The sequence below is a fragment of the Rhinatrema bivittatum genome, chromosome 4 (genome assembly GCF_901001135.1).
Source record: "Rhinatrema bivittatum chromosome 4, aRhiBiv1.1, whole genome shotgun sequence".
In the NCBI taxonomy this organism is placed as follows: Eukaryota; Metazoa; Chordata; class Amphibia; order Gymnophiona; family Rhinatrematidae; genus Rhinatrema; species Rhinatrema bivittatum.
In genome coordinates, this window is record NC_042618.1 from 316,630,637 (window position 1) to 316,652,908 (window position 22,272).

A 22,272-nucleotide genomic window follows, 5' to 3' on the forward strand; every position below is an offset into this window, starting at 1 on the left:
CAATGGAAATTCCCTTCTGCAACCAATCCAGGCCCAAATATCTGAGACATACCAAGGCCAGATTTCACTTGGTCAGGAGGAGCAAAACCCTTCTGCATGGTCACAGCTCATGAACATAGACCCAATTGTAATACTTGTTTGCAGGTGTAAAGAAATGCATGGGTTTAGGGATAATAGAATTGGATTAATTTTGTGAGCTAGTAAAAGTTAATATTTGCAAGTGAAAACAATTGTTTGTCTTAGCGATTAACTTTGGATGTATTTTGTGAGCTAATATAGGTTAGTTTTTGATTGCAAGTATAAATAATTGTATGTGTTTAAGGAAAATAGACTTTGGACTAATTTTTTGAGTTAGTAAAAGTTAGTATTTGTAAGTACTGGAATTGTGCATTTGCAAAGGTCACTTGTTCTGAAAAGGTGAGAGTATTGGTTCCTGGGCAATTAGTCACTAGTTTGATTCCCATCCACTGTTTTTCCCACATCTCCCTTCCACCCCAGTCATTTTTTTGTTATATAGATTACCCCCTCCCAAATTAGGAGAAAAAAAATCTTCAAAATAAGAGTCATTTAGTGATTTAGAATAACAAGCAATTAACTCTGACCTTTAATGATTGACTAATTTTAGTCTTGTTGCTGGTCAGTCACAAACTAACATGTCACCTAGTTATCAATTTAAAAACTTTAGATTTAAAAGACATCAAATAATTTAAAAACCGTAGTCAAATGTAAGTGAGAGGCATACCTACTCCCTAATCAGCTTTTAAAACTTTACCAATTCAGTAAAATAAAGCTTTAGATGGAAGTCCAGCAGCAAGTTGGGGGCTATTCAGTCTTTTGCACTGAGTGCCACATGTATGATTTTCTACCTTTTGGTGAGAGTTGTATATGTGTACCCAGTACAAAGAGCATCTGGCTCTCAGAGTGGTAGACCTGGAGAAGCTGAGGCAAGTAGAGAGGTATATAGAAGAGATCTTCAGGGACATAGTAGAGCGATTCCAACTCCAATCAAGCAGTCCTTATGTTACTTTGGTGCAGCAAGGTCACTTGGCAGGAGACCATGACCTTTGTGTGGGAGGAAGTGATCTCATACTGAGGATGTGTCTCCAGGGCATGTGCCCAAGTGAAGGTTTAGGACAGCTGTTGTAGTGATGATTCTAGCATTAGGAGTGTAGATACCTGGGCGGCTATTGGGTGTAAGGATTGCTTGGTAATTTGCCTGCCTGGTACAAAGTTAGCGGATTTCACGTGCCACCTAGATAAGATTTGAAAGAGTTCTGAGGAGGAGCACACATGATATAAGAAGGTGTAAGAGGGAAGTTATGGAGGGTAAATTCAGAACCTCCTGGGTTGATTTCTCAGAAATGTTCCCCATTTCATGCTCAGGACCTCAGAGGTAGGATGAGCTCCAGAGTCTCAATGCATGGATGAGACAATGGTGCAGGGAAGAGGGTTTTAGATTTGTAAGGAACTGGGGAACGAAGAGCCTATTCTGATGGGATGGTCTCCACTTTTACCAGAATGGAATCAGGCTGCTGTCACTCACATTTAAAAAGGAGATAAAGCAGTTTTTAAACTAGACCATGGGGGAAAGATGACAGTCACTCAGAAGCATATGATTCAGAGGGATAATGGCAAAACAGAGAAGTTGGAATATTCCACTTGTGATCAAGACTGAAGTAGCCCAGATGTACATATACAAAAAACACTCAAATGTGAATGAATCTAAACTGCCTGCATCGTTTGCTTACAAGGCGGTTGTGAATACAAAAAGAAAGTACAAATAAAAAACATACTTTAAAATATCTGTATTTGAATGCCAGAAGTCTGAAGAGTAAAACTGGTGCATTAGAATATATGACTTTATACAAGGATATAGACATTATAGGCATTTTACAGACCTGGTAAAAGGAGGATAATCGGTGGGATACAGTGATACCAGTGTATGAATTATAGTGATATGATCGTGCAGATCAAGTTAGTGAAGGGGTGGCACTATATGTAAATAATGGCTTAGAGTCAAGCTTAATAAAAATTCTGCAGGAAACAAAATGCAAAGGGAAGTCTTATAGATAGAAATTCCATGTGTGATAGATAGGAGTATGGCAATATCTATATATATACCGATCACCTGGCCAGGATACTATGAAAGGCTAGCTGAAATTTAAAAAGCAAATACATTTTGCAACTCAATAATAATGGGAGATTTCAATTACCCCGGAATTGACTGGTCAATGTCTCATTGGGACATACCAGAGAGGTTAAGTTTCTAGATGCCATAAATTATTGCATCATGGAGCAGCTGGTCCCAGAAATGACAAGAAGGGCAGCTATTTTTTATCTAGTTCTCAGGGGAACGCGTGACCTGGTATGAGAGGTTACTGTGGTGAGGAAACAAAGCAAGGGTGATCATAATGTAATCAAATTTTACATAATCACTGAAGGGAGGTCATTAAATAAAACTACTACAGTAGCATATAATTTTAAAAAGGGATACTAGGACAGAATGAGGAAATTAGTTTAAAAAAAACTACAAGAGCCTGTTGCAAGAGTTAAAAGTTTGTATGAGGTGTGGACATAATTTAAAAATACCATTTTGGAAGCTCATATAAAATGTATTCCATGCATTAAAAAAGGTCAACAGAAGATCAAATGACTACCAGCGTGGTATAAGAGGCAGTTAAAGCTAAAAGTGCAAAAGTACATATTACACTGATTCAGGAAACCCCTGCACATAAGAGGGTCTCCTGAGAAACGTGGGGGTTCTGGCACGGGCACTGTAGGCCGGTGAGTCGGCATGGGTGTAACAGGATTAGGTTTGGCAGACGTCGAGGTGGAGTCCAACCTAGTACTCAGGTTATTTATGGCTGCTGCCAGAGTTCCCAAGAATTTTTGTTGTTCAGAAATTCGTTATGCCAGGCCTGGAATGGCCTGGAGTGTCGAGATCTCTGCTGGGTCCATGGACTTAGCAATCTGTTAAAACTCATGGGTTAGTGGACCCTTGGCCCGAGGTGAGAGATGGTACCGCCCACAGGGAGGAGCCCCACTGGGGAAGGCAATGGCCCGCAGGGCGGGGTACCTCCATAAGTCTCCACGAAGCAAAGTAGGAAGGCAATGGCCCACAGGGTAGGGTAAACCTACATTGAATCTTCACAAGCAGAGTAGAATAGTAATGGCCCGCGGAGTGGGGTACACCCAGTAGTCTTCATGAGGAAGGTGGTTCCGGGAACAGCCCTGAGGAGCAGGGGAGCTGGTAGGCAGAATCCAAGGTGCAGGGGGCCCTCTGATGAGCGGATAGCCAAAGACAGGAGCAGGGCCCCCGAGAAGCAGGTACCCGAGAGTGTCTCACGCCAGGATGCACAGGAACCAGAAACCATAGAGAGATCAGCTGGATTCAGCAAGGAAGGAACTCATTGCCAAGTCGATTAGGGCCAGGCCCCGATGGAGCTTAAGCGTCCAGGGCTAGTGATGTCAAGAGGAGACGCCCCTGAGGTTCCCGCCCAGGCATCCATAAGGAGGGCCAAGTAGCGTGCACACGTGCCTAGAGAGGCCCGGAGGAGACATGGCGGTCGGCGGCATCCTCGCCGCCCTGGGAAGTCCTGGAACGGAGCAATGAGTGACAGAAGCGGCTGGTGACAGCCGTGAGTTTCCCCAGGGGAGAGAGAGAGGCAGAACATACAGTGAGTAATAGCGGTCGCAGCCATCTGTGACCGACAGTCATAACACCCAAATGTTGAAAATGGGCAAGAGCATAAGCACTGATAAGTTAGATGTAAAACAGTAATTAGAAAAGCCAAGACAAGCTTTGAGAAAAAGCTTGCTAGTGAGGCAAAAAACTAACAACAACTTTGTCAAGTGCATTTGAAGCAAAAAGCCTTTGAAGAAGTCAGTTGGGCTGCTAGATGATTGAAAGGCCAAAGAGGTATGCAGGGAAGGCAAGGAAATAACAGACAAGCTGAATTAATTCTTTGCCTCAATCTTTATAAAGGAGGATGTTGGGAACCCACACCTGAAACATTATTTAATGGTGGAGATTCTAAGCAACTAAAACAAATATCTGTTACAATGGAGGATATAATAGATCAGATTGACAAACTAAAGCATAACAAATCACTGGTATCAGATGGCATCTATCCCAGAGTTTTAAAGAACTAAAACATGAAACTGCAAATCTGTTACTAGTCATCTGAAACCTTTCATTTAAAACAGCCACCATTCTTGAAGACTGGAAGCAAGCCAATGTGACACACATTTTTTAAAAGGGCTCCAGGAAACTATAGACCAATGAGCCTGATGTCAGTGATAGGCAAAATGGTAGAAGCTATTCTTAAAAACAAAATCACTACTCATATAGACATGGCTTAATGAAGATGAATCAACAAGTTTTTAGCAAGGGGAAGTCTTGACTTACCAATATTTTAGAATTTTTTTAAGGTGTAAATAAAAATATAGATAAAGGTGAGCCAATTGATATATTGTGTTTGGATTTTCAGATGGCATTTGCAAAGTCTCCCTTGAGAGACTCCTCAGGAAATAATAAAGTCATGGGATAGGAGGCAGTGTTCTATTGTGGATTGGTAACTGACTAAAAGGCCAGAAACAGAGAATATTACAGATGTAAATCGTGTGATTGATCGTCTTAACGATCAATTTTGGCTGGGGGGGGGGGGGGAGGGAATTGGATCGTCGCGGTTTTGTTTTTTTTTTTAAATCGTGTAAATTGGGGGAGGGCGGGAAAACCGGCACACTAAAACAACCATAAAACCCACCCTGACCCTTTAAAATAAATCCCCCACCCTCCCGAATCCCCCCAAAATGTCTTAAATTACCTGGGGTCCAGTGGGGGGGGTCCCGGTGTGATCTTCCACTCTCGGGCCACAGGTGCGTTAATAGAAATGGCGCTGGCGCCATTTTGGTTTCTGTCCCCCGACGTCACGAGCGCAGGAGATCGCTCCCGGACCCCCGCTGGACCCCCAGGGACTTTTGGCCAGCTTGGGGGGGCCTCCTGACCCCCACAAGACTTGCCAAAAGTCCAGCGGGGGTCCGGAAGCGAGCTCCTGCACTCGAATCGTATTTGCCATATTGCAAAATGGCGCTGGCCGTATGGCCGTGTGGCCAGCGCCATTTTGCAATACGGCAAATACGATTCGAGTGCAGGAGCTCGCTTCCGGACCCCCGCTGGACTTTTGGCAAGTCTTGTGGGGGTCAGGAGGCCCCCCCAAGCTGGCCAAAAGTCCCTGGGGGTCCAGCGGGGGTCCGGGAGCGATCTCCTGCGCTCGTGACGTCGGGGGACAGAAACCAAAATAGCGCCGGCGCCATTTCTATTAATGCATCATTGGCCCGAGAGTGGAAGATCACACCGGGACCCCGCCACTGGACCCCAGGTAATTTAAGACATTTTGGGGGGGTTCGGGAGGGTGGGGGATTTATTTTAAAGGGTCGGGGTGGGTTTTAGGGTTGTTTTAGTGTGCCAGTTTTCCCGCCCTCCCCCTTCCCCTCCCCCTTCCCCCGATTTACGATTTTTGACGATAAATCGGGGGAATTCCTATTGTATATCGCCTCTAACGATTTTTGACGATTTAAAATATATCTGATGATATTTTAAATCGTCAAAAAACGATTCACATCCCTAGAGAATATGACTAAATAGTCAGGTTTCAAAATAGAGAGAGGTCCACAGGGATCAGTACTGGGGCCTGCACTGTTTAGCATATTCATAAATGATCTGGAAAAGGGAGTAAGTGAGGTAATTCAATTTGCAGATGACACAAAATTATTCAAATATGTTGAAACAGCAGCGGATTGTGAGAAACTGCAGAAGGACCTTGTGAGATTAGGAAACTGGGCAACTGAATGGTAAATGAAATGTAATGAAAAAAAGTGCAAAATAATGCACATAGAGAGCTATAATCCCAACTACATGTACACGATGCTGGGTTCTATATTGGGAGTCACTACCCAGGAAAAGGATCTTGTAGACAATATGTTGAAATCCTTGGTTCAGTGTGTGGCAGTGGTAAAAAAAAGCAAATAGAATGTTAGGAATTATCCAAAAAGGAATGGCAAATAAAACAGAAAATATCATATTGCCTCTGTATGGAGCCATTATGCGATCACACTAAGTATTGTGTGCAGTTCTGGTCGCCATCTCAAGAAAGACATAGTAGAACTAGAAAAAGTGCAGACGATGGTGACAAAAATGATAAAGGGGATGGAACATCTCTCATATGATGAGAGGCTATGCAGGCTAGGGCTCTTCTGCTTGACTGAGAGGGGACATGATAGAAGTTTATAAAATCATGAGTGGGGTGGAATTGGTAAATAAAGGATGGTTATTTACCCTTTCAAATAATTCTAAAACAAACTAATAACTAGCAGATTCAAAACAAATGGTTTAAAATACTCTCTGAAAACCAGCGGGATGGAAGTTCTCACATATGTATGGCAGTTCTTGCATATGGGTGACATCATCCAAAAAAGCCAGGCACAGAAAAACTATATCAAAGTTTCTAGAACTTTGATGGAGCCTCACTGATCATGCCCACAGCATGCTACAGCTACTATACCATGCTGAGCCCATAGGCTGCAGTTTGAGCCTTTTCACTTTTTTTCCTGAAGTTTCAATACAATTTTCGTAATTTTTTTCTTCAGGATTGGATGTCAATCATGAAATCCCTTGGTCTCATTCCTTATTGTACCCTTCATTTTTCTTAAATTTCCATTTGCTGCTATTTTCCAGTGATGGCACCACCCCACTGAGTTCAATTTTGTATCCCTTTTGCTCGGATATGTTTAATAAATTCCAGTGGTGCCCGCGATATGGCAGAACCATATCTATCATGGCCACCAATTAATAATGTGTCCTGTGCTTAGGGGTATCACATGATATCTGGGGGTGCTCTAAGTGTTGAGAAATGATCCTGAAAGGACAACAGTCCTGACTGGATCTTATGGAATGTCTGTTTGGGCACTGGAGGTCTGGTATTGGCATCGGAGGCATAAACATCAAAGGACCGGCAGCTGTACAGATGGCAGGAGAGCCTCCTCTTCTAGGAGGTACCTGAGATCCAGGCAGAGGAGATACTACTTCTGCCCAAGGAGTCATTATCCTCTATCCCCTCAGTCCTATTTGCAGGAGACCTCTCACTCCTGTCCAAGGCAGCTGAGGGCACCTAAGCCCGAAACAGCATCCCAGTTAATACCTGGGATGGGGTTTTGACTGGATCACAGAGGGTATAGCCAGGATCCCAATACCCATGCCAGAGGACATTCTGGTTGGTTTTGTGTAAGCTGGTGGTCCGGTATAACTTCAGATGTGTGGATCTTTAGCATCATCAAAAGGGGGTACAAGTTGAACTTATAAGCTCTTCTGCCAAAATGACCCTCAGAGCCATCTTGGGGTCAGTCGCTGCATCAGAAAGTGCTTCAGATAGAGCCCTCCTCCCTCTTGATGGCCAAAATGGTCGAATCTATTTCACTTTGGCAAAAAGGGTGGGAATTTTATTCCCACATATTTTCTGATTCTGAAGAAAATACCTAAGAGCCTTGAACAAATTCACAGAAAAGAGAAAAATTGAAGATGGTTTCCCTGGGCATCTTAATACCCTTTCTTCAAAAATGAGACAGGCTCTGTCCTCTCGACCTAAAGGATGCTTACACTCATATAGAGATATTTCCAGGTCACAGAAAATATCTCCTTTTTGAAGTTGGAAGCGACTATCTCCGGTGTCTGCCATTTGGGCTAATGTCTGCCCTATGCGTCTTTACAAAATACCTAGACATGGTGGCACACTTACACAAACTGGGGGTGCATATGTTTCCTTATCTGGAAAATTGGCTGGTCAAGTGCAAGTCTCAGTCTGGAGCTGAGGAATTAATCTGCATGACCATCTGGGTGCTGGAGTTACTAGGGTTTGTAATTAACAACACCAAGTCTCACCTCAGTCTGTCACCTCAACTGGAGTTTATCAAAGCTCTGCTAGACATGACTCAGGCAAAAGTCTTCCTTCTGCAGCAATGGGCCACAACTTTTATGGCCATACCAGACATCACTGTGGCACATGTTGAGGCTGTCAGGCTTCATGGTATCAACAGTGCATGTAACTCCCATAGCACATCTATACATGAGAAGCACCCAGTGGATCTCAAGGACTCAGTAGCTGTCACACAGAATCTCTGGAACAGCATCTGGATCACACAACTGCTCAGGGACTCTTTGTCCTGGTGGTGGGACAATTCCAATCTGGTCAAAGGACTTCCTTTCCAAATTTCTTTGATCCAAATTGTCCTCATGATGGATGCATCCAGCCTGGATTGGAGAGCTCATGTAGATCGATTCTGTACCCAGAGCTTTTGGTCTGCCAGGAAAAACTGTATTAGATAACTTCCTGGAACTCTGGGAGATCTCTGGAGTTTCAGAGATCGGCTGTCCAACAAAGTTATTCTTGTACAGATGGACAATCACGTGGCAATGTATTACATCAACAAGCAGGAAGGTATGGGGTTGTACCTTCTGTCTCAGGATGTTGTCCAGCTGTGCGGCTGGGCCATCTCTCAAGGGATGGCTTTCAGAGCCACTTACCAGGCCAGTGTGGAGAACGTGTTAGCGGACAGACTGAGTTGATCGTTTCAGCCACACAAGTTTTCCCTGACCCAGGGGGTAGCGAACCACTCCTGGGGAACTTTAGTGGTGGATCTATTCATGTCTCCTTGGAACAAGAAGGTCCCACTCTTCTGTTCCAGACAGAAGGTGCATAACAAAAAAGCCTGGGATGCTTTTGCTCCTCATTGGGGAAGAGGCCCTCTACATACTAGCAGAATCATAGGATATGTATCAAAGAAGACAAGGGGATCATGATTCTCATAGCTTCTGTCCCCTCTATGCTGTGCATGTATGCACATTCACAGAAGTCATGAACCTTGCGCACATAGCAAAACATGGCGCACACAAGAAATCCCAATGATATTTGCATTATACTGGCTCATATTACACAAATTTGAACTTGGCTTATAAAAAGTTGCAGAAGCAGTCATTCAGAAATTTCAGAGACCATTGTTCATAGCACCCTTTTGTCTGAGACAGGTCTTTTTCCCACTCCTCTGGGAGATATCCATCTGGGCGTTGATCAGGCCAGGGTTTTCCCCAGATCTCATCTCTCAGGATAGAGGCAGGTTATGCCATCCCAATCTTACCACTTGGATGTTGAGAGGTTGATTCTGCAACGTCTTGATCTCTCACAGGATGTCTCGTATTCTTTTGTCTTCAAGGAAGGCTTTCACAAGAAGATCCTATGGACTGGAGGAGGTTTACCATGTGATGTGACCACAGGCCCTAGATCCTTTTTCCTGTTCCACACAAAAATTGCTTGTTACCATCTACATTTATCTGACACTGTCTCAAGAACAGCTCAGTAAGGGTCTACCTTAGTGCAATTGGCACATGCCATCATCATCTAGAAGGTAAACCCATCTCTGTACAGCTTTTAGTTGTACATTTCATGTGGGGTCTGTTCATTTGAAGCCTCCTATCAAACCTCCTGCTATGTCATGAGACCACAACATGGTTTTGGCCCAGCTCATTAAAGCTCTTTTTGAGCCGCTGCACTTGTGATCTGAGTACCTGACCTGGAAGGTCATAATTTTGGTGGTGGTTACTTCAGCACTGTCAGATTTAGAGGGATTCTTTGATCTGAATCCCATTTGTAGTGATGCATTGGGGCTGCTAAGGCCTGGATTACACAGTTAATTAAATAATGAGGAACTGCTTAAGGATGAACAGGTGACAGAGGGCTATGTAGCAAATTAAAAGATAATGGTAAGAATAAAACCAGTTATAACCAGTAGTTGTTTACTTCTAAAAGGCCATTAGGATTGCATAGGCATACCATAACTTATGATTAATGAATATTAATGAGTAAAATATTGCAGTTCTGCTTTTAATAACCAATCAGTGAAGTGTCCCATTTCTGCTTTTTCTAGACATATATAAAGAGTAAATAATTAATTAATAAGAGTATAAAACTGACAATTTATAGGCTGAATCTTAATGCCTTGTCTTATATGAAAGAAAGCAGAAGTGAGAAAGTGTATTTAAGAAAGAATTGTAAGTGCAAAGGCATGAATTGCTTCCTGATTCTTGGTGGTGGCAAGCCTCTCTATGCGTATATATTTATGTAATAAAGGGAACTAGCTCACTGCAGCAAGATGGACTGTCTGATTTGATTCTTTTTACTGTTTTACCAGGGGAAATAAGGACCTAAAAAGGTAATAAATTAGCTCAGCGTGCAGGATCAGTGAGCTTCAGACTCTTATAACTTATCCACCTTATACCAAGTTTTCCCATCCTGAGTTGTGCACCCATCCTAAGGTCTTGCCTAAGATGGTGTCAGAATTCTATCTTAACCAGTCAATTCTCCTTCCAACAGTTTTCCCAGGCTTCATGCTCACCAAGATGAATAAGCACTGCACAGTTTGGACTATGAGAGAGCCTTGGCCTTCTGCCTGGAAAGGGCTGAAGCTTTTAGGAACTCCACCCAACTTTTTGTTTCGACGCCAACAAGCTGGGGATCGCCAAAGCCATTGCCAAACAGACACTTTCCAACTGGCTAGCAGATTGCATCTCCTTCTGGATGGGATTGAATCTGGTGGGCTATATCAAGGCTCACTCTGTACAAGCCATTGCAGTGTCAATGGCTCACCTGCAGTCAGTCCCCATGAAGGAGATCTGCAAGTCTACGACGTGGAGTTCTTGCCACTCATTCACATCTCATTGGTATCTAGGTAGGGATAGCTGATGCCACAGTAGATTGATCACCCTGTCCTGTGGAATTTGTTTGAGATGTACAACCCAACTCTTTCCCATCTAGGGCCTTTTGTTTTTGTTCCAGGCTGCTCCTATAGGTTAAGGATAAAACAAACAAAAAAAAGGCTTGTTTTTAGTTCTCTGAAGATAGCAGGATGTCAATCCTCACAAAATCCACCTGGCTAATAATGTGGATTATCTTCTCCCCACGAACTGGTTTCTCCATTTTTTTATTGTTTTTTGCTAAATACAAGACTGAAGGGACCCCACATGAACACATGGTATAGTAGCATCCGACGGGCATGTCCAGTCTAGTAACTTTGACACAGTTTTTCTGTGCCGGGCTCCATCGGATGATGTCACTTGTATGTGAGGACTTATGTCCCTCTGCCCTTGGAGAACACCTGCTACAGGTAAGCAACTCTGCTTTTTACTCAATGCATTATCAAGCTATGGAATCTGTTGCCAGAAGACATGATTAAGGTGACTAGCACAATGGGGTTTAAAAGTGATTTGGACAAGTTCCTGGAGGAAACGTTCATAACACATTAGCTAGGTAGAATAAAGAAAGTTATTGCTGTCCCTAGGAGTGTGTAACAGGAATTAGATCTACTGTATGGGACCAGCCAGGTACTTGCAACCTGGATTAGCCATTGTTGGAGAAAGGATGCTGGGCTCAATGAACCTTGGTCTGACTCAGCATACCACTTCTTATGTTCTTATGGATTCACTGGGGGAAGCATCATTGGCTATACCTGAATATATCCACTCACTCTCACTCACTCACTCACTCACTCTCACTCACTCTCTCTCTCTCTCCTCTTTCCACGTCCTCTCCTTGATTCCTGCTTATGTGTGGCTGTTGCCTCAGACTAGATTCAGTCTTGCAGTTTGAACTGCAGTATCCCACATAGTTCAAATGTTTATTTTATTTATTTTACATATACCTCATAATCAGTAAAAACTATTTATTTATGTATTAGGCAATAAAAATGGTTCACCAAAGTACATACATAATCAAAACACATACACTAAAAACAAACACTAGACCATAAAACAAAATAAAATGATCATTAATAGTCAATAAATATAAAAATACAAAAACAGAACAGCCAGAACAAACACATTAAACACAAAAACCTGAATACTGAGCCTGTCAGTAAAAAAACAACGCCTGCCCAACAAGAATTCCACTGCCTTAGGGACCAGCCATGCTTTAACATGTTTGTGAAACTTCAAATAATTTGCATCAGCATGCTGTTCCAAATCTGGAGGGGGGGGCCTCAACTGAAAAAAATCCTAACTGTATATCATTTTAACCATATTTTATGGGCTGAAGATGATGATAGCACTAGCAGACAAACCTGTGAGGATTTTAAAGGTCTGTGTGTCGTATACCAGGCCAGTTTTTTCCATAAATACTTAGAGCATGTTTCTCATAGACTGAAAAATAATGGCTAATAACTTAAATTTTGCCCTTTCTGCAATTGGCAGCCAATAAAGGGACCCTAACGAGGGAGAAGCCCTTTCAGATTGCAGCTTTCCAAAAATAAGCTGTGCTACATGGCCCACCCATGGCTACACCACTGTCTGATTCAGAGTTGGAGATAGTTTAATTTCCAGTTGCAGTCAGTAATGACTACTGATAGAGAGGCTGAAGGTTGCATGGCAGAAGCCAGGTATGTCTGTATCTGTCGAGGTGATACACTTTGGAATTGTTTTGCTGTGTTCGTGATGTGCAGTCACTACTAGCATTGTTTTCAGTTCTCTGTTTTCCTTTTCTCTTAGTGTTTCACCTCTAAGTATTTTTCTTCCCCCTACCTTTTCTGCCTTTTCCTTGTTCCATTCCACTTCCACTTCCCCACTCCCACCACAATTCCTTTCTTCCTTCTGCTTTGGTTTCTCTCTAACTTTACCATCAATTACTTTTTGGCTTATTTTATGGTCCAGTCCAGGTTTTCCCAAGCCTCTCATGGAGGCATACTGGCCAGACGGGTTTTCAGGATTATCCATAATGAATATGCATGAAATAGATTTGCCTACCTGGGTATCCAAAATATGCAAATCTGCAAATCTATCTTATGCATAACCCAACTGGGTACATGTGCCTCCAGAAGAAGGTTGGGAAACCATGGTCTAGTCTATCTCCACCCCCCACCCACACCTATCCCCGTTCTGGGTTCCCTTTCTCAATACTTTTCTTTCTTATCCTCCTCTGCATCAATTTCCCCTGTCTTTTCCTTTTACCTGCCCCTTTAGAGCACCTCTCTTACATTAGGTGACCACATGTCACAGAGTAAACACTTTTTTATCCCTTCTTCCTAGAGCAGAGATTCTCAACTAGTGTTCCATGGCACATATTTTGGCCATTTGAAGAGGGGAGATGAGGATAGATCACAGCCACTGTTGCTGGCAGCAAAGTCTTGCTTTTTTACCCCATGCTACAGCTTTTGGCTGCCAGAGGGCCTAAGTGAGCAGCGCTCCGCCTCCTACTAATGCTGTTGCCTCCTCATCTGCCAGCTTCTTTCTCGATGGGGTTAATTTACACACAAGTTTTTGAATATAAAATAGTAGGGATGTGAATCGGGTGTCTGATCGTTCCCTCTTTCGGGATCATCTGGCCGCGGGAAAATCTCGTTTTCCCATGGATCCCCATTTTCTTTTTAGTGAAAAATCATTTTTCGGGGTAGTGCGCGATATTTCAATTTGTTAGAAAAACAATTCACATCCCTATAAAATAGTATGCACACAAATTCCAGCTCCAACTTCCAGAATGCCTTTTGCCAATGCATATAAAAGTATGCATGAAATCAGGTTATGTGCTTGCATTTATTTGTACTGAACCCAGAGTTATTTTAGAACAGCTATTTAGGTGCATAAAACTGTGTTTATGTACCTACAGGGCTTGAAAAATCAGGCCACAATTAAAAAAAAGAAGAACAAGCATGGTGCCGAGAAAGAGGTTATCAAAGCCAAAAAGGCATCTTTTAAAGAATGGAAAGGAGGATCTAATGAGGAAAATAGGAAGGCCCATAAGATTAGATGTAAAACCTTAATACATCAAGAGCGAGAGAAAATTTGAGGAGAGACTTGCAAAAGAAGCAAAAGCTAATAATGAAAGCTTTTTCACATAGATTAAAAACAAGAAAAATGCAAGGGAGTCAGTCAGACTGTTAGATGACTGATTAACAGGCGAATATTCAAAGGAGTTGCACATGGAAATGCAACATATTATCGTGGCAATTTTCAAAAGCTATTTATCCATGTTAAGTGCCTTTAACCTGGGCCAAACCTATTGACAAGTCAATGGCATATATTGTAGCATATTTCAAAAGCCCACTTTCATGGGTAAAGTTCATTTATAAGTGTAAAACCCAGTTTTAAGCGCATTAATGCTTTTGAAAATCAGGCCCTAAATGAATTCTTTGCTTAAGAACATAAGAAATTGCCAAGAGTCCATCAAGCCCACTACCCTGTTTCTAATAGTGGCCAATCCAGGTCACAAGTACCTGGCAAGTACCCAAACACTAAGTGGATACCATGCTACTGATGCCAGTAATTGCTCTGGTCTTCGAGGAGTACGTTGGGGAGAGGCCCACATCCGAACCCTTCCTGTAGGTAATGATTCAGAAGAACTAAATCAAATCAGTGTGAATCTGGAAGAGATATTATAACAATCTGATCAAGTAAATAGTCATGATGATATTCACCTCAGAGTTCCAAAGAAACTCAAATATGAAATTGTGGACCTGTTGCTACTGGTAATCTGTAACTTATCATTCAAATCTGCCTCTAGTCCTGAGGATTGGAGGATAGCAAATGGAATGCCAATTTTCAAAAAAGTCTTCAGGGATGACCCGAGTAACTACAGACTGGTAAGCTTGATGCTTACCAGTCTGTAGTTACTCGGCTTCTAGGAAAGGCTTCTAGGAAAGGCTTCTAGGAAAAGTAAAAAGTCATGGGATAAGTGGCGATGTCCTTTCATGGATTGCAAACTGGCTAAAAGACAGGAAACAGAGAGTAGGATTAAATGGGCAATTTTCTCAGTGGTAGGGAGTGGACAGTGGAGTGCCTCAGGGATCTGTATTGGGACCCTTACTGTTCAATATATTTATAAATGATCTGTAAAGAAATACGACGAGTGAGATAATCAAATTTGCAGATGACACAAAATTGTTCAGAGTAGTTAAATCACAAGCAGATTGTGATAAATTGCAGGAAGACCTTGTGAGACTGGAAAATTGGGCTTCCAAATGGCAGATGAAATTTAATGTGGATAAGTGCAAGGTGATGCATATAGGGAAAAATAACCCATGGTATAATTACACAATGTTGGGTTCCATATTAGGTGCTACAACCCAAGAAAGAGATCTAGGTGTCATAGTGGATAACACATTGAAATCGTCGGTGCAGTGTGCTGCGGCAGTCAAAAAAGCAAACAGAATGTTGGGAATTATTAGAAAAGGAATGATGAATAAAACGATGAAAAGGAATGATGAATAAAATGTCATAATGCCTCTGTATCGCTCCATGGTGAGACCGCACCTTGAATACTGTGTACAATTCTGGTCGCCGCATCTCAAAAAAGATATAATTGCGATGGAGAAGGTACAGAGAAGGGCTACCAAAATGATAAGGGGAATGGAACAACTCCCCTATGAGGAAAGACTAAAGAGGTTAGGACTTTTCAGCTTGGAGAAGAGACGACTGAGGGGGGATATGATAGAGGTGTTTAAAATCATGAGAGGTCTAGAACGGGTAGATGTGAATCGGTTATTTACTCTTTCGGATAGTAGAAAGACTAGGGGGCACTCCGTGAAGTTAGCATGGGGCACATTTAAAACTAATCGGAGAAAGTTCTTTTTTACTCAACGCACAATTAAACTCTGGAATTTGTTGCCAGAGAATGTGGTTCGTGCAGTTAGTATAGCTGTGTTTAAAAAAGGATTGGATAAGTTCTTGGAGGAGAAGTCCATTACCTGCTATTAAGTTCACTTAGAGAATAGCCACTGCCATTAGCAATGGTTACATGGAATAGACTTAGTTTTTGGGTACTTGCCAGGTTCTTATGGCCTGGATTGGCCACTGTTGGAAACAGGATGCTGGGCTTGATGGACCCTTGGTCTGACCCAGTATGGCATTTTCTTATGTTCTTATGTTCTTAAAATGGTGGAAGCTATTGTTAGGAACAAAATGACTGGCCATATAGGTAAATGTAGCTTAATGGGAGAAAGCCAGCCTGGATTTTGCAAAGTGATGTCATGTTATATTAACCTATTAGAACTCTTTAAAGATATGAATAAGCATGTAGATAAAGGTGAGCCATTTGCATTGTGTATCTGGATTTTCAGAAGCTGTACCTGATTCACTATGGGTTTTTCCCATAGACTCAAAATGGGAGAAAAGCCTTAATGAATCTGGCCCTCATTTGATAAAATCTTTCATGAGACTCCTCGGAAAACTAAAAAGTTATGGAATAGGAGGCAATGTCTTGCTGTGGATTGATAACTGTTTAAAAAAAAATAGGAAATGATATAGGTATAAATGGTCAGTTTTCCCAATGGACAGAGGTAAATTGTGGAGTGCCCCGGGGATCTGTATTGGGGACCAATGTTGTTTTAATTTATTCACTAACAATCTGGAAAAGGGAGCAGCGAGTGAATTGATCATATTTGCAGATAACACAAAATATTCAAAGTACTTAAAACATACTATAAGTAGACTGTTAGGATCTACAGAAGGACCTTGAAAGACTAGGGAATTAAGCATCTAAATGGCAGATTAAATTTAATGTGGATAAGTACAATGTGATGCACATATGAAAAAAAAATCCGAATTGTAGGTGCATAATACTGGGTTCCATATAGAAATAATCACCCAGGAAAAAGATCTAGAAGTCCCTGTGGACAATGCATTGAAATACTCAGTTCGGTGTGTGGCAGCAGTCAAGAAAATAAATAAAATGTTAGGAATTATTCAGAAAGGAATAGAGAATAACATGAATAATAAGACTTGCCATACTGGGTCAAACCAAAGATCCATCAGTGGCCAATCCAGGTCACAAGCACCCAGCAGGATCCCAAGCGATAGATAGATTCCACACTGCTCATCCCAGGAACAAGCAGAGGATTTCCCCTTTTCCTCCAGAAACGAGTCCAAACCTTTTTGAAATACAGCTATACTAATAGCTTTAACCACATCCTCTGGCAATGAACTCCAAAGCTTAATTATATGTTGAGTAAAAAAAACATTTTCTCTTATTAGTTTTAAATGTGTAACCTAGTAACTTTGTACTCTTTGAAAGCGTGTACAACAGATTACTCATTTATAATAATGCTTTTATTTAGATCAATGGTGTGACTGCACTCACAAGTAAATTTTAAAAGGAGTGTGCACTCATAAATGCTCATATGGGGCACATGAGCAAAAATATGTTCAATTTATATCATCCATGCAAGTATATCAACAGGCTGGGTTGGGAGGGGGGGAGTGTTAAAAGGGTCTACAGATCCTTGCGCCCTAGGCTCTCTCTCTTACGCTCTCTCTCTCCCCAAGTATTCAGACTTGTGCCTCATCAGGACCGGTAATAAAATTACGCAGGTAACATGGCACTCATTGCCATGGTCAGCCTTGCAAAATTCAGGTGTTACATGCGTAAGTCTTGGCCCCACCCTGGAATGCCCATGCCCTGCCCCTTTTCTGCCTCCTTATTCATTGTGGGGCAGATTTTAAAAGGGTTACGAGCGTATATTATGCGCGTAACCCCGAAAACCCACTCCTGCATGTGCTGAGCCTATTTTGCATAGGCCCCGCGACGCGCGCAAGCCTCGGACGCATGTAAGTCCCGAGGCTCGAAAAATGGGCGCGGTGTGGGAGTGGCGTGGCGGTCTGGGGGCGGGGCATGGGCTTGGCCAGAGGTCTCTCCACTGGGTCCAGGGTTCGCACGCCAGTGCTTGGCCGGCGCACGCAACCTATGCCTACCCAGAGGCAGGCGTAAATAAAAAAAAATAAAGATAGAGGGGGATTTAGGTAGGGCTGGGGGGCAGGTTAGATAGGGGAAGGGAGGGGAAGGTGGCGGAAGGAAAGTTCCCTCTGAGGCCGCTCCCAGGAATGGGGAAAGCCATCAGGGCTCCCCTAGGGCTCGGTGCGCGCAAGGTGCACAAGTGTGCACCCCCTTGCATGCGCCGACCCCGGCTTTTATAACATACGCGTGGCTGCGCGCGCATGTTAGAAAATTGGGTGTAGATTTGTGCGTGCCGGGTTGAGCACACAAATTTACGCCTGCGCGTAGGTACGAATATCTGGCCCCATGTGCACACAGGTATGTACACACATATGGGGCCATTTTTGCACAGGCAACGCTTTTGAAATCTACCTGTTTGTGTGCAATTCTGGTCACCCCCAACTCAAGAAAGATATTACAAAACTAGAAAAGATACAGAGAAGGGCCACAAAAATGATAAAGTGGATGGAGCTTATTCTTTATGAAGAAAGGCTAAACAGGTTTGAGCTCTTCAATCTGGAGATGAGGTAAATGAAACGGGATATGAGAAAAGTATATAAAATCATGAATGAGGTGAAACAAATAAATAGGGGACAGTTATTTATCTTTTTAAATAGTATTAGGTCTAGGGGGACACTCCATGAAACTAGCAGGTGGCAGATTTAAAACAAATTGGAGAAAATATTTTTTCACTCAGATTGGAGAAAGTATGTTTCCCACATAGTGAAAATGTGGAATTTTTTTGCTGGAAGATGTGGTCAAGGCATCTAGCATCGCTGGGTTTAAAATGGCTTTGAACAAGTTCCTGAAGAATAAGTCCATAAACAATTATTAGTCAGATGGACTGGGGGAAGTGCCCACTTATTCCTAGGAGTGAGTAATAAGAAACTGGATTACTGTTTGGGATCTTCCTAATGACCTAGATTGGCCACTGCTGGCGACAGGATGCTGAGCTTGATGGTCTGACCCAGCATTCTGTCTGACTCAGCATGGCACATCCTCATGTTATTAGGAGACGATGGTGCTGAAGTTACTGGGAGGGGGAAGAATGGCAGGGAAAACGGTGGTGATGCCAGGGGGGGGGGGGTGGTAGGGGAAGGAAAGGAGGGAGGGAAGGGGTGATATTAGGGAGTGGGGGAAGAGAAGGGAAGATGGCAATTCCAGGCGAGTGGGAAAGGCGAGAAGAGCAGGGACTGATGCCAAGAAGTGGGAGGGAAGGGAATGTGATGATGCCAGAGGCCTGGGAGGGAAGGGGAGTGGTAATTCCAGGGAGGATGAGAGGGATAGCAAAAGGTAGTGATGCCAGGTGGTTTGAGGAGGAGGGAGGGAAAAATAATAATGTTGGGAGGATGGGAAAGAGGGAAGGGAAAGTAATGATGCAGTGGGAAAGGATGGTAATGATACCGAGTGGGAGAGGAGAGGAAAGATGACGGTGTGCCATGACATAAAAATGATTGTGAATCACTGCACTAAAATGCTACTGTTATACAACTCTTGTCTATTCTACATGGTTTTATTACACATGCTTTGTCTCTTTTTTTTTTTATTATTTCTCTTAACATTGTCCTTGAGTATGGCAAAGGGTTGGGGTCCTCCAAAACTGACTTTTTCAGTGCTAGTCCTGAAGGTTGAGCCCTTCAATGCCACTTTCCACTGAGAGGTATCTTTTCTGTGTAACACTATCAGCTTGAGTATGATACAACACGTCTTGTGCATTGCAGCATTGAAAGACTGCATGACCAGACATGACTTTGTAATAACCCCTTTTTTTCTCTTTTAAATATATTTAGATACTTGTGCATTAACACTTGACCCAGTAACAGCCCATCGATTTCTCAGGCTTCTGGAGGACAATTGCAAAGTGACCAACAGTTCTCCCTGGCAACATCCATACCCGGATCACCCTGAAAGGTTTGAACACTGGCGCCAGGTGCTCTGCCTAGAGAGCCTGTTCATGGGTCGCCATTACTTTGAGGTTGAAATTAAAGGTGAAAATATTCATGTAGGCATGACATATAAATGCATTGACCGGAAAGGGTCAGAGAGCAACAGCACCATTACAGGCAATGATTTCTCCTGGAGTCTCAAATGGAGCGGCAAGGAATTCTCTGCCTGGCACAGTGATGTCGAAACACTGCTCAAAGCAGATAAATTCAGCAGAGTAGGCGTCTACCTCAATTATCCAAGAGGGAGTTTGTCATTTTATGGAGTCAGCAGTGATACAATGACTTTGCTACACAAGTTTGAACATGAATTCACGGAGCCACTTTATGCTGCTTTTTGGCTTCCGAAGAAAGAAAACTCTGTACAAATTATTGGACCGGATGGAGAAGAAGAGAAAACTCAACTGCCAACAACAACAATAACTACAACCTCTTCTGTGTCTGCTACTACCATTTCATCAGAGAGAGCAGCTTCATCAAGTACCCCTCCAACCCCCACAACAGAAGTCCTTGTCAATACTACAGTGAAAACTGTAAGAATGGAAACAACCATCATTCAGGGACCAGGAACTGCCACTAATGGTTGTTTGTCTTCAGTAAGTGACTCAAAGATGGCTGAGTCTTTGAACTTTTTATCCAATGTTTCGGTGAAAACAACATCACCACCTTGTGGCTCAATAGTTACTACTGTTTAGATCCGGTTGGGTTTTTCTGTTACTCCTGCCGAGTATTAATTTCGTGCATGTAAATTAAGCATGCATTATGTAAGCTGCATACAGGAATTCTGTAAGAGGTATTCAAAATGGCCCTGTGGTGAAAAATAGTCATTACAATGGATTCAAAATCTCAGGCTGATTCTTTCAGCCGCTGACATTATCAGACACAAGATTGATCATTGCTTTGATAGTGATTTCTAGAAGGATCATCCTAAGCCCTAATAAATTTCTACTGTGCAGTTACTTAGTGTAGTAAAAAGTAATGGTTCTGCTGTGTTTCTTTTGCAGAGCTCTTTTGGTACAGAACAATCATACCTATAAGGGAGCCCGGACCGACGTGCCGCGAATGTGCAGTAGAGAGCGGCTGGGTCAGATAGGCTGCGCATGCGTGGAAGAGATAGTTCCGATGGATGTGCTGATTTGACACCCCAAGGCAAAGCTATGGTCCCTCTGATGCCGGGGAAGGGGGGAGGGAGCTGGGACGGCCGGCGCATGCATGGGATCGTCCCTCCAACGCTGGGGAAGGGGGAGGGAGCTGGGACAGCCGTGAGACGCCTCGCGAGATCCCCCTCGGCTGCCACTGCAGCTCCTGCCACCACCACCGCCGCCGCTGCCTCCGGCCCTTCGTGGTGCTGGGGGGGAAGGTCGGTCAGACCAACAAAGCCTGAGCCCGTCCCTCCGCCGTTGCCGGGGAAGGGGGGAGGGAGTTGGGACGGATGGAGCACTGCAAATCTCACCCATTTTAACGGGCATTAAGGCTAGTCTCCTATAAGTAAACCAAAAATAATATTTAGTTAAACTGACTTTTATTGATAGAGACCCACATCAAGTAACAGCTTCCACGCGATGAAGCTCTTTGGATAGGTGCTTGCCTGCTTGCAATGCTAGATAGGAGCCCTAAGCCAAAGGCAATGGCATCTAACTAGATAACCATAGTAATTATTTGGCCACAGAGTCTGCTATCATTATGGGAAAATGTAATTTAGCAAATGTAAATTCCCCTTTACAAGGAAGTCACAATTCAATTCACTGCTGAGTGCTTATCCACTCATTGCAGGATTGGGGACACAGGCTCTGTGATGGGGACTGGCTTAGCCTGGAGTACCTGTTAGGGTTTGTGGTTATGTGGGCCCTGGGCTGAGGTGCGAGATGGTACCGCCCACATGGAGGAGCCCTGTGAGCCTCACCATCGGGAGGCGAGGTCTCAGCTGCTGGGTATGACGGGCAGCAGGAACTGGAGATGAAGCAGAGAGAGAGTGACACTGCCCGTGGAGCGGGGAGTGTAGCAGGAAAGTCACACAGACACAGAGGTGCCAAGGATCTGTGTAGTGGGGTAAGAACATAAGAAAATGCCATACTGGGTCAGACCAAGGGTCCATCAAGCCCAGCATCCTGTTTCCAACAGTGGCCAATCCAGGCCATAAGAACCTGGCAAGTACCCAAAAACTAAGTCTATTCCATGTTACCATTGGTAAAGGAGGTGGCTATTCTCTAAGTGAACTTAATAGCAGGTAATGGACTTCTCCTCCAAGAACTTATCCAATCCTTTTTTAAACACAGCTATACTAACTGCACTAACCACATCCTTTGGCAACAAATCCCAGAGTTTAATTGTGCGTTGAGTAAAAAAGAACTTTCTCCGATTAGTTTTAAATGTACCCCATGCTAACTTCATGGAGTGTCCTCTAGTCTTTCTACTATCCGAAAGAGTAAATAACCGATTCACATCTACCCGTTCTAGTCCTCTCATGATTTTAAACACCTCTATCATATCCCCCCTCAGTCGTCTCTTCTCCAAGCTGAAAAGTCCTA

The 22,272-nt window shown here is 43.2% G+C and overlaps 1 protein-coding gene across 1 annotated transcript in view; it reads left to right on the plus strand.

The window, feature by feature from the left end:
- Positions 1-21,807, plus strand: part of TRIM16 (tripartite motif containing 16) — a 46,010-nt gene extending 24,203 nt beyond the window's left edge. The window contains exon 6 of the mRNA XM_029600289.1: positions 19,592-21,807. Coding sequence (XP_029456149.1) covers positions 19,592-20,439 — 848 coding nt within the window. The 3' untranslated portion in view covers positions 20,440-21,807. The remainder of the gene's footprint in view (positions 1-19,591) is intronic.
- Positions 21,808-22,272: the final 465 nt, after the last annotated feature.